The following is a 25,408-nucleotide window of genomic DNA, read 5'->3' as shown; positions in this document are numbered from 1 at the left end:
CATTTCTCAGCATTTCTCTTTTACTATTTCTTCCTTAGGGTTTCGTTTTGAAGGTTTATTTTGTCATTTTTCGTATTTTTAGCATCTCCTTTTTAAATAAGGAATTACAATTTTTTAATTCATGCATTAAAATTAACGAATTCATTTAATTTAAATAATTTGTAATGAATGAAAACCTGAAATCAGGAAGGCCGAGATTTGGTGGGGGTGGGGTGGGCCCATCAAAGGTTGCTGCTCTTCATTCCTGCTGGGATTGGAGGCAGGACAGGCTTGGAATGGGAGCCCTGCAGGGGGAGGATGTGAGGGATGGCCTTGCTGGATTTTCTCCCGAGGTTCTCACCAGCCCCTGCAGGAATGGGAAAAAGAAGGGAACAATCACCCAGAGGGATTTTTATATTTCCAGTGAAAAGGCAGGAGTTTACCCCGAATTCCCAGTTGGAAAAGCCGGAGGGTTTGGAGGGTGAATCTCCAGCTTGTGCAGTGGCTGCTCCGCCTCATCCAGAGGGGGAGGAACTTCCTGGAGAAGCAATCACTGGTTTTAGGGTTCCTTTGGAATGCTGGAAGTGTCCAAAGGCCCTGAGGGCTGGAGCCGGGCTGGAGCCAGGCTGGGACAGCTGGGGGGGTTCACCTGGAGAAGAGAAGGATCCAGGGAGACCTGAGAGCCCCTTGCAGGGCCTGAAGGGGCTCCAGGAGAGCTGGAGAGGGACTGGGGACAAGGGATGGAGGGACAGGACACAGGGAATGGCTTCCCAGTGCCAGAGGGCAGGGATGGATGGGAGATTGGGAAGGGTGGGGAGGGGCTGGAATGGATTTTCCAGAGAAGCTGTGGCTGCCCCTGGATCCCTGGGAGTGTCCAAGACCGGGATGGAGCACCCTGGGAGAGTGGGAGGTGTCCCTGCCCACGGTAGGAGGTGGAATTTTAAGGTCCCTTCCCACCCAACCCACCCTGTGCTCCTGTGATTCCATGAAAACAGCTCAAACCTTTCAACCTGCCCCTCGAATTCCCAGCTCCTCTTGGATCCTGGTGCTCAGCTTCGGGTTCCTCCGGGAGGTGGGTGCTGGGACCCTGTGGATTGTCAGCGGCAGGACCAACTTCCCTGGAGCTGGGAGGGGGAAATGATGGCTGGGTCAAAGCAGGAAATGATTCCTGGCTTCAAGAGGACAATAAAAAAGCAGCTGCAGCAGGTCTGGCAGCATTTACAACTCGTTCAGGAAGGAGAAATCCATCCCAGTGCTTGGCTCCACAAAACCTTCTCCCAACTCTCTCCCGATTTCCAGCCCACGCCACGAGCACAGCCCTGGATTTTCATCTCCTGCTGTCAATTAATCCCTCACCCAGGCAGCTGCAGGGAACGGCTTCACCCCACAGCACCTGCTCCAGAATTCCAGCTCCTGTGGCTCAGCCACTGCGGGAAATGATTCCCTGAGGGGGAGTAAAGCGGGAATGGCCTCGGAAAGAAGCACTTTTGTGGCCTCAAGCAGCCATTTACCACCCAGCAGCCCAAACACCTCGGGGCTGTCCTGTCTCCTGCACAAAAAAAAGCTACTCCAACCAAAATCTGAGGGGTCTGCTGGTGATCACAACCCCGTGGGAATTTGGTCCCAGAAAACCTTCCCCCTTCCATCCACACATCACCAGGTTGCTCCAAGAAAAAGGAAGGAAAAGGCCTCAACAGTGGATTCCTCTGGCGATGCTTTAGACATTTCCCAGTGTGTCTGGTGTGGGTGAGAGGAAGCACTTGGTAGATTTAGGGAGCTGGGAAGGAATTCCAGGATTATCCCTTCCCAAAAGGAATTCCATCCCATCCTTTCAAGGAGCAGTTTGTGCCAATCCTGTGATTCCAAAGTTGTGGGGCAAGGGAAGTCCAAGTGTTTCAGGAATTCCAATTAGGGGTTAAGAACCCACCCCTCCTTCATCCTTGTGCCAGGGGAGCCGTAAATTAATCTGGATAATGTGGCTTTAGTCCTTCCCTGGAAGCCCCAGCGCAGAGAACCAAGGACGATGGAATTTTGCAAACGCCCCCAGAAAAAAGAGCCAGATTAGCAGTTTGTGTTTGTTTTTGTGCCATTAATGGTGCTCAAAGCAAACACTGCCGAAGTCAAAACACCCCCAGCGTGTGGGGGAGTGGAAAGACAGATCTGTTCCCACATGCCAAGGGCAGGACCTTTCAAAATTCCCACTTAAGTTTTGATTTCTGGGCCTTGCCTGGATGCAAAATCCCTGAGCAATTTACGGTTCCTCTGGGGAGCTCCCTCTGTTCCCCATCAGCACCTTCCCTTTGCGCCACAAATCCACAAAAACCTTTTTGGCAGCTTGGTCAGCGTGGAAAAGGAATTTTGGACAGCAAGACCAGCTGAGAATTCCCCTCAAAAGATAAAGGGGGGGGGAAGCTTAGAAAGATCCTCAGCGTTTCTTGTTGTTCTCATTTCATGTGAAAAGCGGCCTAATGGGATTTTAGGAGGTTATTTAACAGTGATTTTTACAAGGTTTTTCTACTCTGTATCTTAAATTTTCCCTTTCTTTAGTTCCTTCTTCTTATTAATAGCTGTAAATAAAGCTCCCCTACTGCAAGGCCTCGAGCTGTTATGGTTTCGCTGTCGAGCTGGTGTTTGTTCTGCTGGAAAGTCACATCTTAGAAACAAAAATAATGTTCAAAAATGGGTAAAAGAAAAGGGAATCTCCCTTCTGCAAAGAAGTCATGCCTGACAGGTAAGAAAAGACTCAAAAATCACTTTAATTACAGGCTCTTTTAGCAAGATTTAGGTGAAATCAAGAGATTAATCACTGACTAAAGGCCTGATGTGGCTGTAACTTCAACCCAAGGCCTTATTTATCACCCTCAGACGCCCAGACAGCTCCTGAGAGCCCTCAGAGCAAACTCTGATGTTCCATGAGGCAAAGAGCCATCAAAATGACTTTAATTCCACCTGCACACAGCCAGAGGCAGGGAATAAAAGAGGCCAGCTTGTCAGGAATTTGGATTTGGGCAGGTAAATTTATGGAGATAACGCTGCAGGGTTGCAATAAATAAAGTAAGTTGGATTCTTGTGTGACACCCCTTCCAAATTTCTAACCCAGGCTCAGGAAAAAAGGAATGTTTTTCGGTTTGGGGATTAAAATACGTCGTGAGGAGATTAATCTTAATATTTATAGATACACAAGAAAAAGCTTGGAGTGGTTTAGGAACTTTTTTTTTTGTCATATATTATTTTTGGCATCATTTCTTACAGATGAAATAGAATTTTGATTTACTCTTAATAGAATTCTCTGTGATTTCTGGTCCCAGCCACCTCTTTGCACGAGAGGGAAGAAATTCCAACTGGCTGAAAAAATAATAAAAAAAAAGAAATAACCTTTTTGTTTGGCAAAACCTGACCTGTGGCTTCATTTAATTCCTCACCCAGCAGAGTGCAAGAAAAAGAAGGAGGGGGGTGTGGATGAGGCAAAACTGCCACTGAAGAAATATTGAAGTCATTAAAATCTTCCTAATTACATGAAAAGATTGCCTGGACACAAACACAAAAAAAAAAATCTACTTTGCACTGGTAGTTCTTTTCAGTCACAGAAATCAGGATAAAAAGCCTCAATACAGCCACTTTAAGGTGTTGCTTATATAGTTCCTACAATTAAAATCCAGTCCAACAGCTAAAAAAAATAATCTTCAATTCAAGCAAGACTTTGCAGAAACTCGTAGCTGATCATATTGGCATTTGTATGTGCTAAAAATATAGATATTCTTTTATCTGTGTAATTCATTAATTTTTTTTTTTTAATTACAACCTACTTTTTAGAGTTCTTGTCTTGTTTTGCCTCAGGTTTCCTGCCAGGAACAAAGTTTTACTCTGTTCCAGCTCCACCAAACATGGCAAGGACTGACCTTCCTCTTGTATTTCCCAGTATAATTTGAAATTAAACTCACTTTAATGAACTTTCTTCTCTCCATTGGTCCAAAATGTCACTTCCCAGGGGGAGAATTTTTAGGTCCTTTCCCACCCAAACCATTTTTTTGCTTTATTTGTTTGGGTTGGGAATCCCAATGGTTTGGGTGGGAAGGGACCTTACAGATGATCCAGTGACACCTTCCACAAGCCCAGGTTGTTCCAAGTCCTGTCCAATCCAGCCTTGGACACTTCCAGGGATGGGGCAGCCACAGCTGGATCCACGAGTGGAAATACTCTGAAGTGGTCAATTGTGAGAGTTAATTTACTAATTGGAGACGCTTTGTAGTGACACCACTGAATTTACTAAGCAGAGATACAGGGAAATATAAAATATATTAGATATATAACTAAGAACCACATAAGCCAACACACGACCTCCCTCCAAATTATCTGGATGCTGCTGCCAATACTGCTACAAATAATTCCATATCCAAAGGAAGACCCATCAAACCCTGTGGGAGTTTTCCAAGGTGAAAACCCTCTCTCTGATGGGAATTCAAAATTCATTAATTCTGTAAAAAAAAAAAAAAAAATACAGACAAAAAGCTTCTGGACTGGGCTACCTGACCTTCCAGGTATCTCTGCTAATTCCTGCATTCCAGGGTTTTCTCTGGGAATTTCAGCTATTTGATAACACTCCTATTTCTGGATTTCCCTCCGGGCCAGGGCTTTGGAAATGCTGATTGAGGGTGACAGGATTTCCTCTCACCTGCCCAAGTTTAGCTCCAAAATCAGCTCCCAAGGAATGAGAGCTGTGGAATTCAGGCAGACTGGGAGGAACAGCTGGTGCTTCAACACCAAATCGAGCCCCAAAATTCCTCCAGCAGGTTTATTTTTTCTTTCTTTTGATTTCTCAGACTTAAATTTCCAGCCTCTGGCACTGGAATTGCTTGAAATGTCCACACTTGGGGGGCCTTTTCATGGCAGGTAGGTAAAACAAGGGAGGAAAAATTCAGATTAGGGAGGTTTTTGCACCAGGGGAAGGCTCAAAACTATAGAGATTTAGGGAGTTTGAACCTGTTTTTGCAGGGCTGTGACTACAAGGAAAAAAAGGGAGGGAGGCAGTTGGGATGGGACTTAAAAAAATAATTAAAAAGAAATTAAAAATGAAGAAATAAAATGAGGGAGCGGACTCAGCTTTCAGAAATTCTGTTGAACCAGAGAAATCCACTGAGAGGATCCACTGCAGCAAATACAAAGCGGGACCTTCCACCACTAATTACTGGGAGTGCTAAAAATAAAAAAAAACCACACCAGAGACTGAGCTGCCAGGAAAAAATGGGTCTTTTTCTTCTCTCTCAGAGAAGACACTTCCAATAATTTCAGGGGTTTGGACAAGTTCCTCGTGGCTGGCTCTGCCTGATCCATTCTCAGGGCACATCTGCTGCCCTCCCAAGCCAAAAGCCGAGGGGTTGGGGGATTCATTTGGCCTTTCAAAGTGGTGGGAATGGGATTTGCAATCCCTGAGGGGTTCCAGTCATTCAGAGCAGTGGGGAAGAAACCTCGAGCAGGTATTTGTCGCTTTATTCCCAGGAATTTGGTGGAGGTCCCTTTGTGTTACCTGGGAAGCAGCTGGATGTGGGGGGGAGGTGCCATCCCTGACAGGGCCTGCTGTGCTGCACAAAAACGTCTTCTGAGAGAAGCTTCTTCCTGGAAAAAGAAGTGAGCCCGACTTTATTCAGCAATCCAACAGTGGATGTGGTGATTTAACTGGCTGTGCCAGCCCCTTTCATCTGCTAGAATTCCAGAGCACGTGCATTTATAGATTTCTGGGGAAGTGGCAGAGTTGTATTATAATTATTATTGTATTATAATTAACGAGGTGCTGGGTGTGATTCACTGATCAAATTTTGGGCTGAGGTCTCGCTGCCTTTGAATAACGAAGATCTTCATCTCCAGTGAAGCTTTCTGGGCTTCACAGGAGTCAAAAGTGTCTCCCCAAAGGAGTCAAAAAGTCTCTGCAAGTCCCTGCCAGGAGAGGGGAGCTGAGGGGGGTCGGGCTCTGCTGCCAGGGAACAGGGACAGGAGGAGAGGGAACAGCCTCAAGCTGTGCCAGGGGAGGTTGAGATTGGATATTAGGAACAATTTCTTCCTAGGAAGGGTTGTCCAGCATAGGAACAGGTTGCTCAGGGCAGGGGTGGAGTCCCCCTCCCTGGAAGTGTTCAGGAAATCCTTGGATGTGGCACCTGAGGAGGTGGTTTAGTGGTGATCACGGTGGTGGTTGGACTGGGCGATCCTGGAGGTCTTTCCCAACCTCAGCAATTCTGGGATTCTCAGAGAACAGAGCAGGAAGAAAAACCTGCAGAGAAGCCCTTGTGATGCCTCCAAACTTCCCAGGGCTGATTCCAGCAGCAAGGACTGGGCACAGAAGAGTTGGACTCTGCTGCATCCACTCCCTGCACCCTCTCCCTGCTCCAGCAGTGCAGAAAAGCTGCCCCGCCAAATTCATGTCAGGCCACTCCAGGGAGGAATTAATTCCCTTCAGCACATTTTTATTCATTTAAAATGACTCTGCCCAGTGAACACATCGAGCTGTCAGCAGATTGGAACACGGTGGGGCTGGGTTTGAAGGGGGTGGTGATGGATGTGCTGCAGGACAATGGGATTCCTCAGGTCACACAAACCCAGCACCACTAGTGCTTCAAAAAGAATCTAAATTGCAGGGCAGAGGAATTAAATCCTGCCCTGTTATCAGCTGAGAGCCACTGATACTTATCAATTCACAAACCAAGTCAATGAATAAATCGAGTCAATGAATCAATTGACTCAACTGAATTAATTACTCATGTTTGTAACAGAGGTGAATGCTCACATTGTGACTGGCCTTGTGATACCCTTGTGATCGAATCACAAGGAGTAATCTGCAAGGAATCAGATCCCTGAGCAGCAGATCCTGCTTCTTCTTTTGCTCTTGGAGAGCTCCCATGAGTAACTCACATTAATTTCTTCACAGGTTTTATTTTCCAGCTCTTCAGGACGTGAGTTGAACGTGGGCACTGCAGTGACAGCACATTATTTGGGTGCCAAGAAACAGCCTCAGTGTAAGAGTTCAGCCAAAATTTTACTTTAAAGGAAAATGAATAGAAACTACACTTGTGTTCTTGTCTGACTCACCTGCCTCATTCCCAAGGGCCTGGAGGGACAGGACACAGGGAATGGCTTCCCAGTGCCAGAGGGAATGGATAGATGGAATATTGAGAAGGAATTGCTGGCTGGGAGGGTGGGAGGGGCTGGACTGGATTTGCCAGAGAAGCTGTGGCTGCCCCTGGATCCCTGGGAGTGTCCAAGGCCAGGCTGGAGCACCCTGGGATAGTGGGAGGTGCCAGGGTTGGAACTGGATGATCTTTAAGTTCCTTTCCAACCTAAAGCATTCCACAATTCTGTGATTCCCATCAATCTGCCTTTAACTCTGGGAACTGGGAAATACTGTTGGAATGACAGAGCGACAGAGAACAGGAGCCATTTTTCTCTGGAGAGCAAGAGGTTTGATTACAACTGCTCATTTCTGTCCAAGGATCCAGCAAATATTCCTTACCACAGAGCCTGGGGGTGCAGCCATCAAGTCCAAGAAGCCCCTGGGATATTTTTCGGGGGGAGAGTCCACGAAGTCACTGACAGATAAAGATCGAGTCACTCCACTGGGGGACAATCTGGGCTCTGGGAAGAGCTGAGTTCTTGAGCCTGGGGTGGAAAAGACACGAAGATTCACCCCCCAGAAAAAGACACAAAAAATATTGTGAACACCACTTTGCTTCCAGCAAACAGAAAATAAAAAAAACAAACAGTCATTTTCCATGCCTGGAAGTGTCCAAGGCCCAGGTTGGACAGGGCTTGGAGCAATCTGGGATAGTGGGAGGTGTCCCTGCCCATGGCAGGGTTGGGAATAAGATGGGATTTAAGGTCCTTGCACCTCAGTCATGTCCTCTAAACTAATCACAGCCTAAATAATTAGAAGTTTTAAGTTTCTAAGAGCTCTCAAAATGTCATGGGGAGCTGGAACAGGGCACCTTTTCACCTGTTAGTGAACATCTTTCAAGATCTCCTGGGTTTGGACACCTGGAGATGCCAACAGGGATTTCAGGCAACCTCTGGCAAACCCTGTTTGCCCCATGGCAGGGGGTGGCACTGGATGGGCTTTAAAGTCCTTTCCATCCCAAATCAATCCATGATTTGACCAAAGCACTGGATGAAAGCTGATAATGCAAGTCCAAAGCATGATCAGCTCTGAAAGGAATTCTGCTGTTAAAAGTGTTTTTTTTTTTTTAAATAAGAACTCATCTGTTTTCTCCCAGTATTTTCACAGAAGCTCCTGCACAGCAGTTCATTACAAAGAGAATTAACAACCCATCATAATCTCCCCCCAACCAATCTTCTACCATCTGACTAAAAATGTCCCCATCAGAGACAACCTCAGGGCAAGTTTTGCAGCATAAATTATCTCCCATGGTCCATGAGAGCAGAGGATGTTCAGAAATGGGGTACTTCAACTTACTGAAACACCTCTAAATGAAGCCCTAAGTGAATTTAATGGTGTGCAGTAAATTGAAAAGTTACTTTATGAACAGCAGAATTACCCAGATCTCGAACTGTTAATGGGGTTTCTGTAAGTGGTAACAATTCAAAGCTGCTGAGGAAGACAAAGTCCTTTAAAAGAACTTCAGATTAAAAAAAAAATATATACTAAAAATCATCACGATTATTTAAAAATATTTCCTCTTTTATACTCCCCCTTCTTTCCTGATGATCTATTTAAGGTTTTGTTGCTTTCAGGACAAAAGCGTCTCCTGAGTTTTATAAGACAAAAAACCCTGACAATATTATAATAAATAAGGCAAGGGAAATCCTTCCCACTTTAAACAAACATGGAAGTTCTGGAAATGGATGTAAATCCATTCAGGATTCAGATCCCAGACAGGGATCAACCCATTGCAGGAGGTTCCAGGTCCCACAGGTCGCATCATTAACAAATTTCCATTCTTTTAATGACACATTAATGAACATTGTGCTGGTAAAACCAGGAGGAAAATGCTCCCAGACATGGCACCTGCTCTGCTTCTGGTGGCCTGCATGTCATCAAAGACTGCAGGTTGCTCCAAGCCCAGGAACATCTTCATAAGGGAACTCAGCTCCGTGAATGCCTCATCCAAATCATCTGCAGGGAGGGAAAGGAGGCAAAATGAAACCCAACCCTTCAGCAGGACAAAGACACAAATCACAGAAATACATTCTTAACTTACCCAGCTTTGGGAGGAAAAAAAACCAACCCTTCATCTCCACAAACAGCACATCCAAGAAAACAATCTGAAATTCATCTCAGGGGCTGCACTCACCTAAATACTTTCCTTCTGCCATCACTGGTTTATTTTCTTAATGCCATGTTTAAATTGTAAGCTCTGTGTGCCCTTGCCAATAAGCACAAATCCCGGGGTTTATAGCACAGGGATCACCAAAAATCACCTCCACAAAAGGGCAGGCCCGGAATGAACTTCTCCCTCCCAGAAATTCACCTGCAGGGATTGACTCACCCGTGTTGACGACGGCATCGAAGTACCCCGGGGCATCCTGGCTGATTTTGAGGTACATGTCCACTCTGGAAACTGCCTCCTCAATCTCTGGCCTGCTGAACAACCCCGTCCTCCTCAGACGTTCCTCGTAGCTCTCCTTGTCCCTGGGCACCGCCAGGATATACCTGGGTTTAAAGTGGGTGCATTTCAGGCTCCTCACACCCTGGAAAATGAGGCAGAGAAACACAAATGGTTCCTCAGCCGGTGGCAGAGCCCACGGCGATACAAAACTCTGCATAATTCCCGCGCGATCCAGAAACTTCCACGCCCCAGGAATTTTAGAGGGAGTAGCTTTGGCAACGCCCAGTAAGAGTTCCGGTCGCCGGGTGAGCCCCCTCATGAATAAACATGAGGTGCCATTAAGTCCTTCCTCCTAAATTACTCGGTAACGCATATCCTTTGCGCTCAAGTCTCCCTAACTGTGGATGCTCAGCTTAGGATCCTGTGTTGGCACCGCAGTGTCCTTTATTTTTATCCCGATTATTTTTTTTTTCCAGGCCCTCGTTTTGGAATCTCAAATAGTCTCTCATTTTTTGGGGGGATCTCGAATTAGGTGGAGCTTAATCCGTGCAAAGAACCTGGAAGGCACCGCCTTTCCTTTTGTGTCACCTCAACCCCCCAGCTCGTAAATGTCGATCTAAGAGAATGAGAAGTACCTAATTAGAAAATTAGCTAAAAACTTGTGCTTTTGGGGACTCCAAGAGAGAGAGTTTTTGACACTTTGTGACCCAGAATCTCAGAGATTCTGCCATCTGTGCAAGTGCACCTGACAAACCTCGGGGAGGGCGGGTGAAAAACCTCCAGGGATTTAAACTCCACCCCTGCCCCGGGCAACCCCTTCCAAGGCTTGACTCTCCTTTCCATGAGGAAATTTTCCCTGATATCCAACCTTTCCTCTGGGAGAAGAGGCTGATCCCCATGAAAATGGATCCTCACCTCAATTTCCAAGTGGACACAGGTGCCAAGCCCCTCCCTGGCGATAGATTCCACGGTGTCTCTTCCCAATCCGTAGCGGTGGCCGCTGCATTTATAGGTGGCCAGGAACTTCCCCTGGAATTCCAAACAAGCCAGGATAATGCCAAGGGAAACACTTCGAGGGAAACAACTTCCTTAAACAACAAATCATCACCCTGGGCTTTGCTTTCTCTCCCTAAGAAGCTTCCCTGCGGTTTCAATCACCAATAACGAGGCCAAGGAGAGCCCAAAATTTGCAGAGATCCTGGTTTGCCCCTTGGCCATGGATAATAAGACACCAATATCCTGAAAACAAGGTCCCAGAATTCCCTGGATTTTCATGGATGCTGCACACACATAAGGCAAGGGCCGCCCTTCTTTTGATATTGCATCAAACCACGGGAATGTGGAAATTATGGATGGGAAAAAATGGAATATTCCAAAGGAAAGGAAGGACTGGCCAAGACATTTCCAAGGTAAAACCTCCCAGCTCTGGTTCCCACAGGATCAACATGTACACCATACAGAGACCCAAAATTCACACAGAAAATAAAATCAATCAGCCCTGGACAGGGCTGATTGATTTTATTTTCTGTGTGAATTTTGGGAGCAGGGAATGGGCTCCAAGGATAACGAGGCAGGTACTTACTGCATTTACCAGCTCCTCAAATGCCTCTGGGGAGATGAAATAATAATCCAGCCGGTTTTCTTCCCCAAAATAAGGTCTCCTGGTGGTGTGGCAGGGGCTGGAAGATACAGGGGAGAGTAAAGAAATAACCTGTTTTCACTCACAGGAGAAGCTGTGGAACGGGAAGGGGGTGGATGGGGGGAAGGAGGATCCCATAAATCATCTTATTTTTAAGAGGTGAAGAAGAAAAATGAGAAATAGAGGTGCAAATCAAGCCGTTAATGCTGCAGATTTGAAAGATGAACCCATAAATATGACACCAAAAAAAAAAAAAGTTTCAATGTAACGTTATATTTGGGTTATAAATCCCTTCCCAGCCCAGCAAGGCCTGAACTGGAAATGATGAATCCAATTTTTTTGCCCAGCTTTTGAGGATATAATTTGGCTTTGTTTTTTTTTTTAAACACTTTTATGTATTACAATCCTTTTTTTTTAAAAAGCAAGGCCATGTTTACATCCCAACTGCCAGAGTGTCTTGTATGAAATACAATTTTAATGAGGGCAGTGTTTGAAATTGAGAAGTGCAAGCCATAAAATTGCTCAAATATCTCCACGGAATAATTAAAACACCACTTTGCTTTATGGTTGCAATTTTCTGCTCTGTTAAGATTCTGTCTCTCTCCTTCTTTTTTTTTTATTTTATTTATTTTTTATTCTTTTTTCTCCCCTCATGCATGAAAGTTTTAGGAAATAAACCACGTAAGTAGAAAGGCATAAAAAAAGGTATTTTTACAGTCACAGCAAATCTTTTCTGAAGAGGTTAAAAATGACTGGATAAATCAGGGCAATAAAAAGAAATTGGAAATATGAAAGAGAGGGAATATCCCAGGAATAGAGACCAGTGAGTGCTTGGAAAATTTCCACTGGCATCCAATTAATTTGTAATTTTCCAACAGAAAAAAACACAGGAGTTGCTTTAAAGAAAGGCAAAAAAAAAAAAAAAAAAGAGAGATTTTTACAATCACAGAACCTCTTTATTTAAGAGGTTAAAAATGACTGGATAAATTAGGGCAATAAGAAGAAATTGGGATTATGGAAGAGGGAGAATATCCCAGGAACAGAGACCAGTGAGTGGATGAAAAATTTCAACTGGCATCCAATTCATCAGTTATTTCCGAAATAACCAAGGAAAAAAACCACAGAAGTTGCTTTAAAGAAAAGAAGAAAAGAGATATTTTTACAGTCACAGAAAATTTTTTATTAAGAGGATAAAAATGAGTGGATAAAATTAGGGCAATAAAAAGAAGTTGGGAATATGGAAGAGAGGGAATATCCCAGGAATAGAAACCTGTTACAGGCCCTCCGAAGAGTCAGGAACTGGGAAGAATGGAATGGGTGGACAAGAGGAACATCTCACACCACCTCATTTTAGGCCTCAAGTTACCACAATCATCAATTTTTCAGCCTTAGGCATCAAGGCTGAAATTCCCTTGGGAAAGGAGAGTTTCCAGGGAGCCCAAGGATCGCAATCCAGGGGGAATTAGTGTTCCCAAGAGGTGGGGGAGTCCGGAAGGTGCTTTTTTCTTTAATTTTTCCCTCCATTTCCCGGATTTTGGGCGCAGCCTGCACGTGCCTTTTGATGTTTTATTTGCAGGTGCCTCACCAAAATCTTGGGAAATGCACCCGGATCCCTCAGCCTGAGGGGCCCCAGGGAGAAAAGCTCAGTAAAAGGAGCCCTAAACCCCACCTTTTTATTTAATTTTAAAATTTTTTTGTCTGCTGTTCACAGCTTTGAAAACACCAGGATAATTTGAACACTTTTTATGTTTTTTTTCCCACAGGAAATATTTGATTATTTCAGGCAATCAGGCCTCTCGGGAAGAGCTAAAACGCAGCACAACGAGCATTTATTGTCGGGTTTTAACTTGTTTATAGGGAAAAAAAAAAAAAAAAAAAAAAAAGCCAGGGGGAATTCTTTGGACTTTCGGGAGCAAAACTCACCCGTATCTGAAGAGATTGTTGAGCTGCCTGCAGATCCTGTGGGTGAGTTCCCTCTTGCCGCAGCACACGGGGCCCACCAGCACCAGCAGGGGGTAGGAGGCCTCGAGACCCGGCAAAGTGCTCCGAGGAAAGGAAAAGAAGGCAAATAATCCATTTTTATCACCCGAAAACAGCTCCGGGGGAAGGTTTGGAGCCTTTATTTTGTCGCCTCCCCCCTCCGGTGGTGACAAAGTGACCCTCTCTTTGCCGCCTCCCCTCACGGCCTCAGGGCCGGTTGATGGGCTCTAAGTATAAAAATAACGCCAAAAAACCCCACACGGCCGGATTTAAGACCCCCCCAAGTGCCTTTTGCCACAGGGATAATGTTATTTTGTGTCATTTCTTGGGATTTACAGCTTTTTTTTTTTTTTTTTCTAAAGGTCCCGAGGTTTGTTGCAGGAGGAGGATGTTTTAATGATCAGCACGACGAGCCTGGATGGAACCTGGATTTGATCCTTTCCCCCTTTCCTGGGTGTGACTTTGCCACAGGAAGGTGGCGATTTATAAAGAATTCTTCGGTTCAATTTATAATTTATCAAGAATTCTTGGGTTCAACCCCTCAGATCCTTAAAGAAGGTGGTGATTTATCAAGAATTCTTCGGTTCAACCCCTCAGATCCTTAAGGATTGTGGTGATTTACAAAGAATTCTTCGGTTCAAAAATTAATTTATTCGTGAATAATTAATGAATTAATTTAAAGGGGAAGAAAAACTACCCACGTGCCCATTTAATATGATTTACCTGAAAAGAGAGTTTATTTCTTTCACCCTTCTCCTTACAAATACTGTAATGAGAACCATCCAACACAAGCATGGAGGGAAAAGATTCCAAAATAAAAATGGCTTTACTCCTGTTTTAGGATCAGCAAACCAGCTCTGTTATCTACCAGATTATATGGATATAAGGGATATTATACTACACATACTATGGATATAATATATAGAGGTATAATTAGCACAAATACGTATATTAAATATGGATATAATTGGCACAAAAAGCTTATTATAACAATACATTCCAGATGCTGGAGAAGGTAAAAAACACATTTTAAAGGTCCTTTATAAAAGAGCCATTTAAAAGACGGGAATTGCAGGAAACAAGGTTGGAAACAATAAAAGGGATCAAGATGTAGCACAAAGAGTCTTATTCTTGCTCCAGGACATTCCAGGACAGAACCCTCCTCTGTGACATGGAATCTCGGGATGGTTTGGGATGGAAGGGACCTTATGGATAATCCAGTTCCATGGGCAGGGACACCTTCCCTGAACTTCCTTTTGTACAAACTTGAAAAAGTCACCTCGTGAATACAAAAGACGCCACAAACTCACACTAAAAGAAAAAAAAAAAAAAAAAAAAAAAAAAAAAAAAAGAGGCGATTTGTTCCCAGCGGGAAGGGAAAGGCGTCAGCACAACAGGAAGGGGACTTTTCACAGCTCTTGAGCCCCCAGGGATTTTTTTTCCAAGTGCCTCTGGTGGGAATTTTGCAGCTCTCGTTGCCCGGGGCAAAGCAAAGCAGCAGATTGTTTGAGAGCCGCGGAGCTGCGAACGATCCGTGAACGAGGAACTTTCGTCTCGTAATCGTTTTGGAGCGAATCAGGTTTGCCCGATTTCCAGGCTGCCACCGGAATCCCACAGGATTCCCCCTTCCCTCCTTTCTCCTGATTCGTTTAGAGGTGGGAGAGGACCAGGAAAACGCTCCTCTAAAAACTACCAACATATTCAGCTTTACTTGAGTGCCACCCTCAGGAGCAGCTGGGAAATGAGGAGAACTCACCTGTGCAGGACTCTCTGGGGCTGCATCATGTGGTAGGTCACTTGAGTCCTGTGATCTTGTGCAGCAACAACTTCTGGAGGAGGGTCATAGTTATTCACAGCAGCAACCTGTTCCCACAGTTTAGGAGGGGAGAGGAAAGGAAAGAAGAGCAGTGATGGAATTGCTTCCAGCTGCAATTTTGCTTCCAGCTGCAATTTTGCTTCCAAGGTCCCTGGGAATAACGATGGATTTGTGTTTGTGGGACTCACAGCCTTTGGTGCTGGGAGTTCTGTGCCACATAAACCTTTCCAGGAGAGTTTTAGGCAGAATTTGATGGATGGATGGATGGATGGATGGATGGGAGCCAGAGATAACTCACCAGCTTTAATATATTCAACCTTTTTCCTGGGAAGAAAACAGGATGCCACACAGGATGTGAAGTGATTTGGCTCAGGTTTTAATTATCCATTAATTTGCATCCTCTCAGTGCACTGGTTGGGAGATGCCCAAACTCAAATCCTCAGGGATTGGAGCCACTCAGAAAAGGAACAGGATACGGGCATTAAGGAAAGGACAAAACAGACATTTCTGTCTCTCCTGGGAGGAAGGGCCACTCAAACTCCAAGGATTCCCTCCAGCCCTTCTGTTGGAAGGAGTTGTGTATTTTGGGGTGTTATTTAATGTTACACACTCAGAAATAGGGTAAAGAACTTCATGTGAAGCATCAAACACCAAACAGCTGCAAAATACCTTCTTAAATCCTGATGGCAGAACCTTATGAAGCTCAGTAAGGACAAGGGGAAGGTTTTGCACCTGGGAAAACAAAATCTAGGAATGCAACACAGGCTGGGATCAACCTGGAAGGGACCTGGGATACAAAAACTACCAACCCAAACCACCCTGGATTTTATGACAATCTGATCTGAATTTCTGATCTGCTCCATTTCTGACCTAAACTAAAACGTTTCTGAAAATCCACTTGGTGTCAGAGAGACAGAAGAGCCGGTGCCTCCAAATTCCAGAGGATTCACGGGGCTGAGATGTCCTAAAATAACCTGAGGGGAGGATTTCCTGGAATAACTTTTATCACCCAGAAGGGCTGGTCTAAACCAGCCACCCAGACCTAATTTTACAGTGCCCAGAGAAGGAAAAGTGTTGTCAGTGTATGAAAAATTATCTTAGGAGGGAAACAGGTTGGCAGTTCAGGGAAAGAGCAAGGTTAACATCTCAAAGGTGGGGTAAATGACACTCTGGGGTCACATCCCTTCTGTGGGTTCGTGCTAGAAAATGCCTGGCATTAAAACAAGATTAAACTTTCCTATTTATGCAGCTCAAGTTGGGAGTGACAAATGTCCTGAAAGGATCATTTTTAAAGGATAGTTGCTTGAAACACAACCCCAGCTGGCAGCAGATGATCCTAAAAAAGCTCCAGCCTGGCTTGGGCCCAAATACAACAAGCAGGAACCAAACTACAGTTCAGGCACCACAACAAGTCAAGGTTTCTATTCCAACAGTTGCTGTGAGCAAACTAAGCAGGTTTTTTTTTTGGAGGGGGAGGAGATTTTACAGATTTTATATTATTTATTTAAATAAAAAAATCTAGAATCACATGATGTATTTGCCCACCTTTTCTTCCACTGCAATCTTCTTGAGGTCGAGTTCCGTGAGCTGGAGCAGCGTGAAAATCGCCGAGAGCCAATAATCTGCCTTTTCCTGAGGGACAGAGTTCCTGATCTGACACAAAACACTCCACTTTCCCCATCCAAAGTTTAATTCCAATCATCTGAAATTAAACTGGCCTTTAATACATCCCAGATTTTTAGCCTGGGTGTCAATACCAAGCATAAATTGACCCACCGTGTCCCCACCACCAGCACGAGCTCAGCTGCTGCTGCTGCGAGACCTGAGTTGTTCAAAAAGGCTGAAACTGCAAAGGGCAAAAGATGGGAATTCAAAAATCCAAAGGAACGTGGGATCATTTAGGAGAAGGACATCTAAGCAAAAGAAGCCTTCAAATTATGGAGGCCCAGGAGCTGCCTATTTCAGGTATTTATTTCCTGCTCATTGTGTGTCACAGCAGACCATTTTCATGAAAACCAATAAAAAACTGGCAATTGCAGGGAAAAATTAAACTCTGAACATTTTTTTTTCCTCTTCCTGCCATTGGAAATCTGTAAAACTCACCCAAAAATTTGGAAGTCACGACTCGGGATAAAATCACCTTTGAGCAGTCGGGACAAACTGCAAATGCCAAATCAAAGGGTTTCTGATGCTTTGCAAATGATGCTGTTGATAAAATGAATATTTGATTCCTCAGCTGAGGAAATTACTTCCAAAGGCAGAAACTGAGGCTACAAAATGCTGGTGGGTGTGATCCAAACCACCAGCTCCAGATCTTAATTTTTGGCTTCCCCTTTGGCTCTTCCTTACCTGTAGAGGGTTTTTTAAAAGATTCAGGACTCTGAGAAGGGGCAGGTCTTCAATCCACTTGAGTTCAGGCAGCTCAGCAACCTGAGGAAGGACAGAAACAGAGAGTTAAATCAGCAGCAACACCCCCCATGATGAGAAGGCCTTAAAACATGATTCTGAGTGGAATCTTGTCAAGTAATAATTTCTTATTACATTCTCAGGATCCAAGTTCCAAGAACACCATTCAAAGAGGCAAATTTTGATGAGGTAAAATTAGTAGCATTTATGTGCTGGAAACTTTCTGAGGCCCTGGAAGTGGTGTTATTAATGCTAATAACAAGCTTATTATTATAAGGTGGTTTCCTGCCTGGTGCAACTGATGTGCCTCTAAATGTCAACCTGAACACCAGGAGAGAAACAGAATCCCCAGTGCCTTGAATTAAATCCTGGAAATGTGTCTTGCAAATGTGTGTGATGGGGGGGAAATGACAGAAAATCTTCCATTGCTGGTTGGTGGTTTTATTTCTGATTTGCTCAGATTTTCTTTCCACGTGGAGATGTGTCTTTGATATCGGAGTGTTTGTGGTGGTAATTTAATTAAAAATAGAGGAGCAGTATCAAAAGTATTCTGTTCATATGGGTCAGCATTCAAAATCCCTGTGAGTTGGATGGTACTTTGGTACTTCCAGGGAAAACTCTGCTGGGGCACAAAAGCCACTTTAGAGCACAGCACCTGCAGTTGGAATTTCCAGCCAAGAGCTCGGCAGGATCCGAGGCCATCAAATTGGAGCAGCCTGGGAGGGAAACACTGAAGGAAAAGGTGTAGGATTGGACAGGGCACTCCCTGCTGGGTTAGGAACTGGTTGATGGGGAATGGAGCTGCATCCAGCTGGGGTCTGGTCACCAGGGGTGTCCCCAGGGATCAGGGCTGGGCCCAGTCCTGTTTAATCTTTACTGCTGGTCTGGATGAGGGGATGGTTCCACCATCAGCAGATCTGCAGGTGACCCCAAGCTGGGGGCAGTGTGGATGTGCTGGAAGGCAGGAGGGCTCTGCAGAGGGACCTGGCCAGGCTGGATCCATGGGCTGATCCCAACGGGATGAGGTTCCCCAAGGCCCTTGGGCCACAACAACCCCCTGCAGCTCCAGGCTGGGCCAGAGGGGCTGGAGAGCAGCCAGGCAGGAAGGGAGCTGGGAGTTGGGATGGCCAGGAAGCTGAACAGGAGCCAGAGGGGGCCCAGGGGGCCCAGAAGGCCGATGGCTCATGGCCTGGAACAGGACGCTGAGGTGGGGTCTGAAGTGTGGCACCTGGTTATCCTCCAGGTTGATGGTCTCCAGCAGATCATGTCCCTGCAAGCCTCGTAAACTGGTGATTTTATTGCTGGACAGGTCGAGCTTCTGCAGAGTTTTCAAGCTCTCCAGCCCAGTTGCCTTCTCGATCTGGTTGGAGCTCTGAGAAATGAAAGCACAGAGATTGTTCCTCAAGTTTTACAGGTGGAAAACAACATTCCCGAGTTGGTTTTGTCGTCACAACCTCTGCATTATTAATTAAAATATTTAAAAGCTTTGCCTGTGTTTCTGCACAACCTCTGTGTTATTAATTAAAATAATTTTTGCTTGTGTTTTTGCACAACCTCTGCATTATTACTAAAAAATAATGTTTTGCTTGTGTTTCTGCACAACCTCTGCTTTATTAATTAAAATATTAAAAAGTTGTGGTTGATTTTCTGCGCAACCTCTCTGTTATTAATTAAAAATATTACAAGTAAGTTTTGCTTGTGTTTGTGCACAACCTCTGCACTATTAACTAAAAACACCTCCTGTATCACAAACACCTCTGATAATTTTGTAGGTAATTCCCCTCCCCTTTCTGATTACATGAATATATTTCTAAATCCAGCCAGGAATTATCAGGACTCCCCATTTCCGATTTCATGACCCCACTGCTAAAATCCACTCAGGAACTCTCAGGACCCCCCCATCTCTCACCAGGTCGAGGCTCCTCAGGGGCAGCTTCTCCAGCCCTCGGATGGCCCTGAGGTTGTTGTGGGCCAAGCTCAGGTGGCTCAGGCTGTGACAATTCTCCAGGCCTCGGATCTCCTGGATCTTGTTAACTGGGAAAGGCTTCATTTGAGGGAAATAACACAAAACCTCAGCCAGAATTAAGTGGTCAGTTCAAAAACAGAGTTAAATTTTCCTGGAGTGGGGAGCTGGACATCCAGGTTTCAACCCCAGCGGCTCAAAGGGCATCAAACACCAATTATTTAAGTAATAAAAGACTTATTTTATAATTATGTGAGGTTATTTCACTCTAAATTTATCCCTGTTCTATAAGAAAGTGGTGGTTTAAATGAAAATTACAATTAAAAGCAGCAGGACAAGTAAATAACTCCTCAGATTCCTTAAAGAAATGTTTGCCTTGACCACAATCTACCTGAGATGGTCATAAATGGATTTAGTGAGAGGCACCTGAATTTATTTCATTTATTTCATCACCAGAATGTGGTGACTGCTCTTTTGGGGTCTGAAATGAGGCAAGAACAGGCAAAAAAAGGAACAAGAAAAAAAAAAAATCACATTTTAAGCCACGAGCATCACTATGAGCCAGGAAGTTGCTCAGGATTAAATCCTGAATGTTTTAAACCTTTTAATGACTCACTGTGATGTTTGGGCATGTTATTGCCCAAATTTTGTCCCTTTCTCCCTTAAAAATTCAGTTATAAATGAATTTATAAGCTCAGGTGTGTGGGGGGCATCGGGCAGGAAAATAAAAAAAGGTTCAACTTTAAAAAATTCAACTTAAATGTGATAAGAAAAGGGGAGTTCCTGTCAAGGAGAGTGTTAAGGTCACTTTACTATTCTGAATTTGTTTTGTTGTTTTTTTTTTTTAATTCTGGGCTCATTTCCCTCCATTTCAGGGGGTTTTGGTGCGGGGGGGGGGTTATAAAAATGAACATATTTTTGTCCCCATTTCAACAACATCGTCATTAAAAATGCCACTTTTGTCCCGTGGAAGCTTCCAGAAAGGATACAATCCAGGCAGAGCTTGGTGAGGCACCCATAGGCCGACAAATCCTGCATTTTAGGGATCTGATTGTAGGAAAAATCCACTTCCTGAAGCAAAAAAATACAAGGTTTTTTGGTGGATTTTTGCCCAAATAGAAGGTGGGATTTAGGAAAATGGATTGGAATTAAAAAGGTGGAAAATGCAATTTTTTTGGCCACTTTACCCGGAGGTTTTTGGGGGGTTTGAAGGCGAAATAAGAGGTCAGGTGGTTGTGGGAGGCATCCAGGTGCTGTAAATAGGGCATGTGGCTGACACAGGAGAGGTCTGGAAAGCAAACAAAACATCAAACCCTGCCCCGGGGAATTCAGGAATCATCAACTGACAATTACAAAGTGATAATTAATCTGATTAGGTGTCAATTTGGAGCTGCACAGGGAGAAAGGGAGGGTTAAAATGTATAAATCTGAGGGATTTTTAACAAATCCAGTCAGAGAAAATGAAGGATTTTAATCCACATAGAGGAAATACCCAAAGTCTAAATTTAATTTACAGCAACTCAAGGGAAGAAGATCCTGCTATTCCTGGATATTTTGGGAAGAAGATCCAGCCATTGCTGGATATTTTGGGAAGAAGATCCAGCCTCTGCTGGATATTTTCTGGAAGATCAACCCCCCCAGTCCATCCAGTCGATCCCACCCCCAGGAATTTCCTCTGCCCTTTCCTCCCAACCTGTGATTTTGTTGTGGGACAGGTCCAGTTTCTGCAGGTGGATGAATCCCGACAGGATCTGGATGTCCCTCAACCCCCGCCCCTGGAAAAAAGGGAATAAAGGGATTTTTAACAAGCATTGAAGGTGATTGAAGCTGCAAGAGCCATTTTCCCACCTGAAGGATAAGGGAGAATCGTCCAAAAATCTGCCTCTTGATTTTTATTTTATAGTTTTTTTAAACTTTCTTTTTACTTTTTTTTTTTTTTATTATTTTTACTATTTTTTACTAATTTTACAGCCCTGACAAGAAGGAGACAAAAATCTGCCTCTTGATTTTCTTTTATACTTTTTTTTTACCTTTTTTTTCCCACTTTTTTTACTTTTTTTTTTACTATTTTTTACTACTTTATGGTATTTTTACAGCCCTGACATGGAGAGACAAAATCTGCCTCTTGATTATTTTTTTAATACTTTTTTTTACTATTTTTTATTATTTTTACAGCTCTGACAAGGAGAGACAAAAATCTGCCTCTTGATTATTTTTGATACTTTTTTGTACTATTTTTTACTACTTTTACAGCCCTGACAGGGAGAGACAAAAATCTATCTCTGGATTATTTTTTTTTATACTTTTTTAAACTGTTTTTTACTATTTTTACAATACTGAGAAGCACAGACAAAAATCTGCCTCTTGATTTCTTTTTATACTTTTTTTACTATTTTTTACTAATTTGTACTATTTTTTTTAGTATTTTTACAGCCCTGATATGGAGAGACAAAAATCTGCCTCTGGATTATTTTTTTATACTTTTTTTTCCTAATTTTTACTAATTTTGACCATTTTTACAGTCCTAACAGGTAGAGACAAAAATCTGCCTCTGGATTATTTTTTATACTTTTCTTTCCCATTTTTTACAAATTTTTACTATTTGTACAGCCCTGGCAGGCAGAAACAAAAATCTGCCACTGGATTAATTTTTCTATACTGTTTTTTACTTTTTTTTACGAATTTTTACTATTTTTACAGCCCTGACAGGCAGAGACAAAAATCTGCCTCTTGATTATTTTTTATACTTTTTTTTAACTTTTTTTTTTTTTGTATTTTTACAACCTTGACAGGGAGAGACAAAAATCTGCCTCTTGATTATTTTTCTGATGCTTTTTTAACTATTTATGTTATTTTTTACTATTTTTTATCATTTTTACAGCCCTGATAGGGAGAGACAAAAATCTGCCTCTTGATTACTTTTTATATGTTTTTTTACTGTTTTTTACTAATTTTACAGCCCTGACAAGCAGAGACAAAAATCTGCCTCTTGAATATTTTTTATACTTTTTTCTTACCCTTTTTTATTATTTTTTACTATTTCTTTCTATTTTTTACCATTTTTTACCATTTTTACAGCCCTGACAAGCAGAGACAAAAATCCACCTCTGGATTATTTAGTTTTTGATCCTTTTCTTTACTCTTTACTCTTTGCTGTTAAAAAGAAGACATTTTTTGAACAGAGAAGGCCTTAAAAGTGACTTATTTATTTTTGTGGCTTTGTACTTACTGCGAGGCCCAGCTGGAGATAAACGAACTCCAGGCCGGGGGCTGAGCGGCCCAGCGTGTGCAGCCCCTCAGCTGCGGTGTCCTCATCCAAAACCCCTTCCGAGGCACCCTAAAAACACCAGGAAAAGGAGGGACAGGGATGGGAATGGCTCAAGGGCAGATCCAGGGAGTGCAATTCCACACTGGGAAGAGTTTGGGATGCGACAGAGCTTAAGAAAAATCCTGCAGCAAAGGCCGCCCTCAGCGCTTCAACACCTCCCCGAGGCACGAGAAAGCAGGGAAAATGACAAATACAGCCCAAAAAATGGTAAATAAGGAATACAGCCCCAAAAAATGTGAAATAAAAACATGGCATATATCAGTTTTATACATTGAAAAAGTTTCAGCAGGTTTTCTGTGGGGATTTTTACTTTTTTACCTCATGGATTAAACACACAGCTCTACACAGGCCCCACTCCCAGAGATGCTGAGCATCCTAAGGCACCAAAAACGAGGAAAAATGGGAAATACAGCCCCAAAAAATGTGAAATAAAAACATGGTAGATACCAGTTTTGTACATTTAAAAAGTTTCAGTAGGTTTTATGTGGGGATTTTTACTTTTTTACCTCATGGGTTAAACAAAGTTCCACACAGACCCCATTCTCAGAGATGTTGAGCATCCTAAGGCACCAAAATCAGGAAAAATGAGGGATACAGTCCCAAAAAAGGTAAATAAAAATATGGCATATACCAGTTTTATACATTTAAAAAGTTTCAGCAGGTTTTCTGTGGTTATTTTTACCTCATGGATTAAACACACATCTCTACACAGGCCCCATTCCCAGAGATGTTGAGCATCTTAAGGCACCAAAAATGAGGAAAAATAGGGAATATAGCCCCCAAAAATGTTAAATAAAACCATGCTATTTACCAGTTCTATCCATTTTAAAAGTTTCAGCAGGTTTTCTGTGGGGATTTTTACTTTTTTACCTCATGGATTAAACACACAGCTCTACACATGCCCTGTTCCCAGAGATGTTGAGCATACTAAGGCACTAAAAAGCAGGAAAAATGAGGGATACAGCCCAAAAAATGTGAAATAAAAACATGGCATACACCAGTTTTATACATTGAAAAAGTTTCAGCAGGTTTTCTGTGGGGATTTTTACTTTTTTACCTCATGGATTAAACACAGAGCTCTACACAGGCCCTGTTCCTAGAGGTGCTGAGCATCCTAAGGGACTAAAACCAGGAAAAATGAGGAATACACCCCCAAAAAAGGTAAATAAAACCATGCCATGTGCCAGTTCTGTACATTTAAAAAGGTCCAGCAGGTTTTCTGTGGTTATTTTTACTTTTTTTACCTGCTGGGTTAAACAGAGCTCTACACATTGCCAGAGATGCTGAGCATCTTAAGGCACCAGAAACCAGGAAAAACGAGGATTACAGCTCAAAAAATGTTAAATAAAACCATGCTATTTACCAGTTCTATATATTTAAAAAGTTTCAGAAGGTTTTCTGTGGTTATTTTTCCTTTTTTTACCTCCGTCTTTAAACGGAGCCCTCCACAAACCCCATTCCCAGAGATGTTAAACCACGACATTCCCATTAAAATCCCAGCAAACCAGCACCAACCCAACTCCCAGAGCTGCTCTTGGGAGAGGAATCTCGGCAAAAAAAAAGGCATTTTGAGAGATGGCACTGAGGAGCCTCTGTGCAGGTTTAATGAGAAAATAAACCAATGGCTTGTGAAATTCCAAAAAAAACCTGGAGGAGCCACCCAGCAATTGTTAATCCAGGGACAAAGATAAATCATGTGGCCATCTAAGTTCAAAATGAATCATGTGGCCATCTAAATTCAAGATAAATCATGTGGCCATCTCAATTCAAGATAAATCAGGTGATCATCTAAATTCAAGATAAATCATGTGATTTATCATCAAAATTACAGCACCTCCATATTATAGCAGCTTATCATATATTTACAGGTGAAATACGAGGTGATGTTGATGTTGCTGAGGGCACTTCAGAGCCCAGCACACCAGGGTTTAAAAATTCCCTTGGGTCCAGAGGCTGCTGGAGTTTCAGGGAAATTCAGGGAATTTGAACAGGAGAAAGGGGCTTAATTTGGCCATATACGTGCCAGCTTATCCTTAATGTTTGCATAGCAAGGAAAACTGGCAGTGCTGGGTTAACTGGATTATTTTAGAGGCTTTTTCCAATCTAAATGATTCTGTGAAGGGGGAGGGGGGGGGGAGACACAATTCAGGAGTACCTTGGACACCACGAGACCCTCAAGAAGGTAGAAATGAGAGGTGAGAGGACACAGTCCGCTCGCTCCCCCTTCTTTCCCCTAAATCTCCACCGAGCGATGAGGAGGCAAAGAGCTGTCCCCTCACGAGCACGCCCCTCCCCAGCCAGCCGGGCAGCCCTGAGCTGAACCTCTGAGCGCTGCGACTCCTCTTCCCCTTCGCCCTCCTCCTTCTCCTCCTCACGGTTCTCCCGCCGCGGCTGCTCCTCGGGGCGCCCCCGAGCAGGGGGAAGGCGCTCCCCGCGGCCGCCCCCTGGGCCGTTCTCCTCGCCCCCCGCCATGAGGTGTGGTAAGGCAGGAGGAGGCGGAGGGGCCGCGCTATCGCTGCCGTCCCTCCTCAGGCCCGGCCGCCGCCATCTTGTTTACTGCCCCGTTGCCATGGGGATGGCGAAGCGCCGCTCCCCCTCAGGGGAGCCCGAGCAGCCAAGAGAAAGTCTGAGTGACCTGGGAGTGTCCGCCGGGCATAGAATCACAGAATCAGAGAATTAACCGGGTTGGAGGAGACCTCCGAGATCATCCAGTCCAACCCTTGATCCCACCCCGCTGGGATTGCCGCAT

The 25,408-nt window shown here is 43.8% G+C and overlaps 1 protein-coding gene across 1 annotated transcript; it reads right to left on the bottom strand.

The window, feature by feature from the left end:
- Positions 1 to 221: 221 nt before the first annotated feature.
- On the bottom strand, positions 222 to 25,131 carry LOC114069103 (leucine-rich repeat and guanylate kinase domain-containing protein-like). The gene is made up of 19 exons (XM_027905664.1): positions 24,982 to 25,131; positions 22,561 to 22,668; positions 21,025 to 21,106; positions 20,519 to 20,619; positions 20,321 to 20,402; positions 19,278 to 19,402; positions 18,597 to 18,740; positions 17,312 to 17,392; positions 16,508 to 16,594; positions 14,903 to 15,009; positions 13,090 to 13,209; positions 11,110 to 11,206; positions 10,443 to 10,556; positions 9,468 to 9,669; positions 8,987 to 9,094; positions 7,478 to 7,623; positions 5,504 to 5,592; positions 982 to 1,097; positions 222 to 346 (listed from the first exon to the last, which is right to left on the bottom strand). The coding sequence occupies exons 1-19, from the start codon at positions 25,129 to 25,131 to the stop codon at positions 222 to 224; spliced, it is 2,184 nt and encodes a 727-aa protein (XP_027761465.1).
- Positions 25,132 to 25,408: the final 277 nt, after the last annotated feature.

The sequence above is a fragment of the Empidonax traillii genome, unplaced genomic scaffold (genome assembly GCF_003031625.1).
Source record: "Empidonax traillii isolate 1590-97213 ecotype Southwest subspecies unplaced genomic scaffold, ASM303162v1 scaffold1191:size203906, whole genome shotgun sequence".
NCBI classification, from domain to species: domain Eukaryota; kingdom Metazoa; phylum Chordata; class Aves; order Passeriformes; family Tyrannidae; genus Empidonax; species Empidonax traillii.
Note: the sequence above shows the minus strand (reverse complement) of the source record. Positions and strands in the feature narration are given on the sequence as shown.